Below are 9,089 nucleotides of genomic sequence, written 5' to 3'. Positions count from 1 at the left end.
TTTTTGTTTCTATCTGAACAGCTTACAAATCTCACCTTTTTATTAATATGTTCTCAATACTTTTACTGGCCTAAGGTTTATTTAATGAAAGTATAGTATTGCATTTAAACAGTACTGGGTCAAGGAGTTGAAAAATTGGGGTGAATTCATGAAAATTCATGAATTCATTACTAGTGTTTGAATAATTATAAACTTTGTCAGTCAATATTTTTTAAGCGCTCTGAATTTTTTTATTATTGAGTTGATAACCTCATGAATTCCCTTACTGGTTTCTGTGAACGCAACAAACAATTTAGACCACCGGGAGGAGACAGGTGGGGGCGGAGACAGGTGGGGGCGGAGACAGGTGGGGGCGGAGACAGGTGGGGGCGGAGACAGGTGGGGGCGGAGACAGGTGGGGGCGGAGACAGGTGGGGGCGGAGACAGGTGGGGGCGGAGACAGGTGGGGGCGGAGACAGGTGGGGGCGGAGACAGGTGGGGGCGGAGACAGGTGGGGGCGGAGACAGGTGGGGGCGGAGACAGGTGGGGGCGGAGACAGGTGGGGGCGGAGACAGGTGGGGGCGGAGACAGGTGGGGGCGGAGACAGGTGGGGGCGGAGACAGGTGGGGGCGGAGACAGGTGGGGGCGGAGACAGGTGGGGGCGGAGACAGGTGGGGGCGGAGACAGGTGGGGGCGGAGACAGGTGGGGGCGGAGACAGGTGGGGGCGGAGACAGGTGGGGGCGGAGACAGGTGGGGGCGGAGACAGGTGGGGGCGGAGACAGGTGGGGGCGGAGACAGGTGGGGGCGGAGACAGGTGGGGGCGGAGACAGGTGGGGGCGGAGACAGGTGGGGGCGGAGACAGGTGGGGGCGGAGACAGGTGGGGGCGGAGACAGGTGGGGGCGGAGACAGGTGGGGGCGGAGACAGGTGGGGGCGGAGACAGGTGGGGGCGGAGACAGGTGGGGGCGGAGACAGGTGGGGGCGGAGACAGGTGGGGGCGGAGACAGGTGGGGGCGGAGACAGGTGGGGGCGGAGACAGGTGGGGGCGGAGACAGGTGGGGGCGGAGACAGGTGGGGGCGGAGACAGGTGGGGGCGGAGACAGGTGGGGGCGGAGACAGGTGGGGGCGGAGACAGGTGGGGGCGGAGACAGGTGGGGGCGGAGACAGGTGGGGGCGGAGACAGGTGGGGGCGGAGACAGGTGGGGGCGGAGACAGGTGGGGGCGGAGACAGGTGGGGGCGGAGACAGGTGGGGGCGGAGACAGGTGGGGGCGGAGACAGGTGGGGGCGGAGACAGGTGGGGGCGGAGACAGGTGGGGGCGGAGACAGGTGGGGGCGGAGACAGGTGGGGGCGGAGACAGGTGGGGGCGGAGACAGGTGGGGGCGGAGACAGGTGGGGGCGGAGACAGGTGGGGGCGGAGACAGGTGGGGGCGGAGACAGGTGGGGGCGGAGACAGGTGGGGGCGGAGACAGGTGGGGGCGGAGACAGGTGGGGGCGGAGACAGGTGGGGGCGGAGACAGGTGGGGGCGGAGACAGGTGGGGGCGGAGACAGGTGGGGGCGGAGACAGGTGGGGGCGGAGACAGGTGGGGGCGGAGACAGGTGGGGGCGGAGACAGGTGGGGGCGGAGACAGGTGGGGGCGGAGACAGGTGGGGGCGGAGACAGGTGGGGGCGGAGACAGGTGGGGGCGGAGACAGGTGGGGGCGGAGACAGGTGGGGGCGGAGACAGGTGGGGGCGGAGACAGGTGGGGGCGGAGACAGGTGGGGGCGGAGACAGGTGGGGGCGGAGACAGGTGGGGGCGGAGACAGGTGGGGGCGGAGACAGGTGGGGGCGGAGACAGGTGGGGGCGGAGACAGGTGGGGGCGGAGACAGGTGGGGGCGGAGACAGGTGGGGGCGGAGACAGGTGGGGGCGGAGACAGGTGGGGGCGGAGACAGGTGGGGGCGGAGACAGGTGGGGGCGGAGACAGGTGGGGGCGGAGACAGGTGGGGGCGGAGACAGGTGGGGGCGGAGACAGGTGGGGGCGGAGACAGGTGGGGGCGGAGACAGGTGGGGGCGGAGACAGGTGGGGGCGGAGACAGGTGGGGGCGGAGACAGGTGGGGGCGGAGACAGGTGGGGGCGGAGACAGGTGGGGGCGGAGACAGGTGGGGGCGGAGACAGGTGGGGGCGGAGACAGGTGGGGGCGGAGACAGGTGGGGGCGGAGACAGGTGGGGGCGGAGACAGGTGGGGGCGGAGACAGGTGGGGGCGGAGACAGGTGGGGGCGGAGACAGGTGGGGGCGGAGACAGGTGGGGGCGGAGACAGGTGGGGGCGGAGACAGGTGGGGGCGGAGACAGGTGGGGGCGGAGACAGGTGGGGGCGGAGACAGGTGGGGGCGGAGACAGGTGGGGGCGGAGACAGGTGGGGGCGGAGACAGGTGGGGGCGGAGACAGGTGGGGGCGGAGACAGGTGGGGGCGGAGACAGGTGGGGGCGGAGACAGGTGGGGGCGGAGACAGGTGGGGGCGGAGACAGGTGGGGGCGGAGACAGGTGGGGGCGGAGACAGGTGGGGGCGGAGACAGGTGGGGGCGGAGACAGGTGGGGGCGGAGACAGGTGGGGGCGGAGACAGGTGGGGGCGGAGACAGGTGGGGGCGGAGACAGGTGGGGGCGGAGACAGGTGGGGGCGGAGACAGGTGGGGGCGGAGACAGGTGGGGGCGGAGACAGGTGGGGGCGGAGAGAGAGAGAGAGAGCCGGGGGGGGAGAGAGAGAGCCGGGGGGGGGGAGAGAGAGAGAGAGAGAGAGAGAGAGAGAGAGAGAGAGAGAGAGAGAGAGAGAGACAGAGAGAGAGAGAGGGAGAGAGAGAGAGCCGGGGGGGGGAGAGAGAGAGAGAGAGAGAGAGAGAGAGAGGGAGAGAGAGAGAGAGAGAGGGAGAGAGAGAGAGAGAGAGAGGGAGAGAGAGAGAGCCGGGGGGGGAGAGAGAGAGAGAGATAGCCGGGGGGAGGGAGAGAGAGAGAGATAGCCGGGGGGAGGGCGGGAGGCCGAGAGAGACAGAGGGCGGGAGGCCGAGAGAGACAGAGGGCGGGAGGCCGAGAGAGAGAGAAGGGGCGGGAGGCCGAGAGAGAGAGAGAAGGGGCGGGAGGCCGAGAGAGAGAGAGAAGGGGCGGGAGGCCGAGAGAGAGAGAGAAGGGGCGGGAGGCCGAGAGAGAGAGAGAAGGGGCGGGAGGCCGAGAGAGAGAGAGAAGGGGCGGGAGGCCGAGAGAGAGAGAGAAGGGGCGGGAGGCCGAGAGAGAGAGAGAAGGGGCGGGAGGCCGAGAGAGAGAGAGAAGGGGCGGGAGGCCGAGAGAGAGAGAGAGAAGGGGCGGGAGGCCGAGAGAGAGAGAGAGAAGGGGCGGGAGGCCGAGAGAGAGAGAGAGAAGGGGCGGGAGGCCGAGAGAGAGAGAGAGAAGGGGCGGGAGGCCGAGAGAGAGAGAGAGAAGGGGCGGGAGGCCGAGAGAGAGAGAGAGAAGGGGCGGGAGGCCGAGAGAGAGAGAGAGAAGGGGCGGGAGGCCGAGAGAGAGAGAGAGAAGGGGCGGGAGGCCGAGAGAGAGAGAGAGAAGGGGCGGGAGGCCGAGAGAGAGAGAGAGAAGGGGCGGGAGGCCGAGAGAGAGAGAGAGAAGGGGCGGGAGGCCGAGAGAGAGAGAGAGAAGGGGCGGGAGGCCGAGAGAGAGAGAGAGAAGGGGCGGGAGGCCGAGAGAGAGAGAGAGAAGGGGCGGGAGGCCGAGAGAGAGAGAGAGAGAGAAGGGGCGGGAGGCCGAGAGAGAGAGAGAGAGAGAAGGGGCGGGAGGCCGAGAGAGAGAGAGAGAGAGAGAGAGAGAGAAGGGGCGGGAGGCCGAGAGAGAGAGAGAGAGAGAGAGAAGGGGCGGGAGGCCGAGAGAGAGAGAGAGAGAAGGGGCGGGAGGCCGAGAGAGAGAGAGAGAGAAGGGGCGGGAGGCCGAGAGAGAGAGAGAGAGAAGGGGCGGGAGGCCGAGAGAGAGAGAGAGAGAGAAGGGGCGGGAGGCCGAGAGAGGGGCGGGAGGCCGAGAGAGAGAGAGAGAAGGGGCGGGAGGCCGAGAGAGAGAGAGAGAAGGGGCGGGAGGCCGAGAGAGAGAGAGAGAAGGGGCGGGAGGCCGAGAGAGAGAGAGAGAAGGGGCGGGAGGCCGAGAGAGAGAGAGAGAAGGGGCGGGAGGCCGAGAGAGAGAGAGAGAAGGGGCGGGAGGCCGAGAGAGAGAGAGAGAGAAGGGGCGGGAGGCCGAGAGAGAGAGAGAGAGAAGGGGCGGGAGGCCGAGAGAGAGAGAGAGAGAAGGGGCGGGAGGCCGAGAGAGAGAGAGAGAGAGAAGGGGCGGGAGGCCGAGAGAGAGAGAGAGAGAAGGGGCGGGAGGCCGAGAGAGAGAGAGAGAGAAGGGGCGGGAGGCCGAGAGAGAGAGAGAGAGAAGCGGCGGGAGGCCGAGAGAGAGAGAGAGAGAGAGAAGGGGCGGGAGGCCGAGAGAGAGAGAGAGAGAGAAGGGGCGGGAGGCCGAGAGAGAGAGAGAGAGAGAGAAGGGGCGGGAGGCCGAGAGAGAGAGAGAGAGAGAGAAGGGGCGGGAGGCCGAGAGAGAGAGAGAGAGAGAAGGGGCGGGAGGCCGAGAGAGAGAGAGAGAGAGAAGGGGCGGGAGGCCGAGAGAGAGAGAGAGAGAGAGAAGGGGCGGGAGGCCGAGAGAGAGAGAGAGAGAGAAGGGGCGGGAGGCCGAGAGAGAGAGAGAGAGAGAAGGGGCGGGAGGCCGAGAGAGAGAGAGAGAGAGAAGGGGCGGGAGGCCGAGAGAGAGAGAGAGAGAAGGGGCGGGAGGCCGAGAGAGAGAGAGAGAGAGAAGGGGCGGGGGGGAGGCCGAGAGAGAGAGAGAGAGAGAAGGGGCGGGGGGGAGGCCGAGAGAGAGAGAGAGAGAGAAGGGGCGGGAGGCCGAGAGAGAGAGAGAGAGAAGGGGGCGGGAGGCCGAGAGAGAGAGAGAGAGAAGGGGCGGGAGGCCGAGAGAGAGAGAGAGAGAAGGGGGCGGGAGGCCGAGAGAGAGAGAGAGAGAAGGGGCGGGAGGCCGAGAGAGAGAGAGAGAGAGAGAAGGGGCGGGAGGCCGAGAGAGAGAGAGAGAGAGAAGGGGCGGGAGGCCGAGAGAGAGAGAGAGAAGGGGCGGGAGGCCGAGAGAGAGAGAGAGAAGGGGCGGGAGGCCGAGAGAGAGAGAGAGAAGGGGCGGGAGGCCGAGAGAGAGAGAGAGAGAAGGGGCGGGAGGCCGAGAGAGAGAGAGAGAGAAGGGGCGGGAGGCCGAGAGAGAGAGAAGGGGCGGGAGGCCGAGAGAGAGAGAGAGAGAAGGGGCGGGAGGCCGAGAGAGAGAGAGAGAGAAGGGGCGGGAGGCCGAGAGAGAGAGAGAGAGAAGGGGCGGGAGGCCGAGAGAGAGAGAGAGAGAGAAGGGGCGGGAGGCCGAGAGAGAGAGAGAGAGAAGGGGCGGGAGGCCGAGAGAGAGAGAGAGAGAGAGAGAGAAGGGGCGGGAGGCCGAGAGAGAGAGAGAGAGAGAGAGAAGGGGCGGGAGGCCGAGAGAGAGAGAGAGAGAGAGAGAAGGGGCGGGAGGCCGAGAGAGAGAGAGAGAGAGAGAGAAGGGGCGGGAGGCCGAGAGAGAGAGAGAGAGAGAGAGAAGGGGCGGGAGGCCGAGAGAGAGAGAGAGAGAGAGAAGGGGCGGGAGGCCGAGAGAGAGAGAGAGAGAAGGGGCGGGAGGCCGAGAGAGAGAGAGAGAGAAGGGGCGGGAGGCCGAGAGAGAGAGAGAGAGAAGGGGCGGGAGGCCGAGAGAGAGAGAGAAGGGGCGGGAGGCCGAGAGAGAGAGAGAAGGGGCGGGAGGCCGAGAGAGAGAGAGAAGGGGCGGGAGGCCGAGAGAGAGAGAGAGAAGGGGCGGGAGGCCGAGAGAGAGAGAGAGAAGGGGCGGGAGGCCGAGAGAGAGAGAGAAGGGGCGGGAGGCCGAGAGAGAGAGAGAAGGGGCGGGAGGCCGAGAGAGAGAGAGAAGGGGCGGGAGGCCGAGAGAGAGAGAGAAGGGGCGGGAGGCCGAGAGAGAGAGAGAAGGGGCGGGAGGCCGAGAGAGAGAGAGAACGGGCGGGAGGCCGAGAGAGAGAGAGAACGGGCGGGAGGCCGAGAGAGAGAGAGAACGGGCGGGAGGCCGAGAGAGAGAGAGAACGGGCGGGAGGCCGAGAGAGAGAGAGCACGGGCGGGAGGGTGAGAGAGGAAGGGCGGGAGGGTGAGAGAGGAAGGGCGGGAGGGTGAGAGAGGAAGGGCGGGAGGGTGAGAGAGGAAGGGCGGGAGGGTGAGAGAGGAAGGGCGGGAGGGTGAGAGAGGAAGGGCGGGAGGGTGAGAGAGGAAGGGCGGGAGGGTGAGAGAGGAAGGGCGGGAGGGTGAGAGAGGAAGGGCGGGAGGGTGAGAGAGGAAGGGCGGGAGGGTGAGAGAGGAAGGGCGGGAGGGTGAGAGAGGAAGGGCGGGAGGGTGAGAGAGGAAGGGCGGGAGGGTGAGAGAGGAAGGGCGGGAGGGTGAGAGGGGAAGGGCGGGAGGGTGAGAGGGGAAGGGCGGGAGGGTGAGAGAGGAAGGGCGGGAGGGTGAGAGAGGAAGGGCGGGAGGGTGAGAGAGGAAGGGCGGGAGGGTGAGAGAGGAAGGGCGGGAGGGTGAGAGAGGAAGGGCGGGAGGGTGAGAGAGGAAGGGCGGGAGGGTGAGAGAGGAAGGGCGGGAGGGTGAGAGAGGAAGGGCGGGAGGGTGAGAGAGGAAGGGCGGGAGGGTGAGAGAGGAAGGGCGGGAGGGTGAGAGAGGAAGGGCGGGAGGGTGAGAGAGGAAGGGCGGGAGGGTGAGAGAGGAAGGGCGGGAGGGTGAGAGAGGAAGGGCGGGAGGGTGAGAGAGGAAGGGCGGGAGGGTGAGAGAGGAAGGGCGGGAGGGTGAGAGAGGAAGGGCGGGAGGGTGAGAGAGGAAGGGCGGGAGGGTGAGAGAGGAAGGGCGGGAGGGTGAGAGAGGAAGGGCGGGAGGGTGAGAGAGGAAGGGCGGGAGGGTGAGAGAGGAAGGGCGGGAGGGTGAGAGAGGAAGGGCGGGAGGGTGAGAGAGGAAGGGCGGGAGGGTGAGAGAGGAAGGGCGGGAGGGTGAGAGAGGAAGGGCGGGAGGGTGAGAGAGGAAGGGCGGGAGGGTGAGAGAGGAAGGGCGGGAGGGTGAGAGAGGAAGGGCGGGAGGGTGGCAACACAATTTAAAGTTGCAGGTGGATAAATTTGAAATTTTAAGGAAAGAGGTCACCTATCTGGGACATGTCTTGACCGAAGATGTTTTAATGCCAGATCCAAGCAAGCTTAAAGCAGTGGTGGAATATCCCCTGGCCAATAGAACAAAAAATGAGTGATCTGGTGCTATAGACTTTGATTAGTGGCTTTAGTAAAGTGGTAAAACCACTAAGTGAATTGTTGAAAGTAGGTGCTAAGTATGCATGGGGCACCAATCAAGAAAATGTGTTCCAAGTGCTAAGAGAGAAGCTACTCAAAACCCCGATATCACAGTACACAATTAAAAAAAATTAATAATAACAATAACATTGGCACTGTTCTTAGCAATGGAATGGTAGTTGCATATGCGTCCAGAAATCTGAACAACACAATGTGAAATTATAGTACAATTCAGAGATTGATTAACCATACTTTGCACAGTCAAACATTTCAGGTCATGTGTGTCTGGTTGGAGGTTTACTATTTGTGCAGATCTTAAGTCACTACACTGGGTCAGAAATAGTAGTGATCCATTCTCACATTTAATGAAGTTCATATTGAAATTAGAGGAGCATTATTACAAAATTGTACACAAAAAGAACTCAGTAGATGGTGCATTGTTGAGAATAAGGGAAGAACGGTCAGCTGATACCGAAACTGAGGAAAATGAAAGTGAGGAAAAGCTGGAAGTCAAGGATGATGAACAGCAGTTTACTGCTGAAGCAAAAGTGGAAATTTTGCAGTAATACATGACGCGCACCTAGGTGGTCAAGGGATCATGAGAACATACGATCAAATTAGGATATGCCAAACATGGTCTGGTATGAAGAAGGGTACTGTGGAATAGATCAGGAAATGGTTTCTGCATCACAAGAACAAGGCAACAAATTTTTCAGACAAAAATGCAATGGGTAATAACACCAGAATGGATGTTTTATAGCTGTGATATTGATGTCTTACATCCACTGAAAGTAACATATGGCAATAATAAGTATATACTAACATTTCAAGAGGCTCTAACAAATTTCACAGTAACAGAACCAATAGAAAGGCAGGAAGCAGATACAGTGGTTCATGTCATCACGGAAAGAATAATTTTGGGATCTGGGATACTCTCGGTAACACTGAGTGACAATGGCAGCAATTTTTTGATTGACACTACATATAGTGGGCAAATTGTTGAGGACTGATAGGGTATAGACCTCCTGTTACCACCTCCAGTCAGATGCAGCATTGGAAAAATCACACCAAACTATGATGGAATTCCTGAGATACTATATCAATAGAGCTCAATCAGATTGGGATTCGTGGCTCAACTCATGGTATTTGTGTACAATAATATACCCCATAGCACCACAAGTTGTGTTTCAGTAGAAAATGTAACATACCAGGTATATTATAAGGAATATCCTGTTACCATCTGCAGTCAGAAGCAGCATTGGAAAGAATTATAATTGAATTCCTGAGGCACTATATCAATAAAGCTCAATCTCTTATGCATTTGAATTAAGAGACAAAATGAGACCAATGTATCAGTGTGTCAGGGATTATTATAAACGGTATGAAGAGAAGAATAAGGAGTACTATGACAGAGACCAGTATCCAAAATACTTTAAAACAGGTGATCAAGTTCTATTAGTTATATTATACAATGAAAGCTTTAGAAGGGGTGGAAGTTGTAAGCTCCAGAAACAGTTGTGTGGCCTAAGGCCAAGGGGACCAAACATTGCCATTCATTTAAAGGGAAAATTTTTTAACAGTGCATGCCCATAAGCTAAGAAGTTCTACTAAGATAGAACTTTTTCTTGAATTTCAGATGAGGAAACTGATGGGGGTATTGCACCTGGTGAGATTTATTGCAGCAGTGTACACCCTTG

At 61.4% G+C, this 9,089-nt stretch overlaps 1 protein-coding gene across 1 annotated transcript; it reads left to right on the top strand.

Moving 5' to 3' along the window:
• The first annotated feature begins 252 nt into the window (after positions 1-252).
• Positions 253-7,958, top strand: LOC124722753 (protein RNA-directed DNA methylation 3-like). The gene is made up of 2 exons (XM_047247893.1): positions 253-2,666; positions 7,667-7,958. The coding sequence occupies exons 1-2, from the start codon at positions 253-255 to the stop codon at positions 7,956-7,958; spliced, it is 2,706 nt and encodes a 901-aa protein (XP_047103849.1).
• The last annotated feature ends 1,131 nt before the right edge of the window (positions 7,959-9,089 follow it).

This window comes from Schistocerca piceifrons, chromosome X (genome assembly GCF_021461385.2).
Source record: "Schistocerca piceifrons isolate TAMUIC-IGC-003096 chromosome X, iqSchPice1.1, whole genome shotgun sequence".
In the NCBI taxonomy this organism is placed as follows: domain Eukaryota; kingdom Metazoa; phylum Arthropoda; class Insecta; order Orthoptera; family Acrididae; genus Schistocerca; species Schistocerca piceifrons.
Note: the sequence above shows the minus strand (reverse complement) of the source record. Positions and strands in the feature narration are given on the sequence as shown.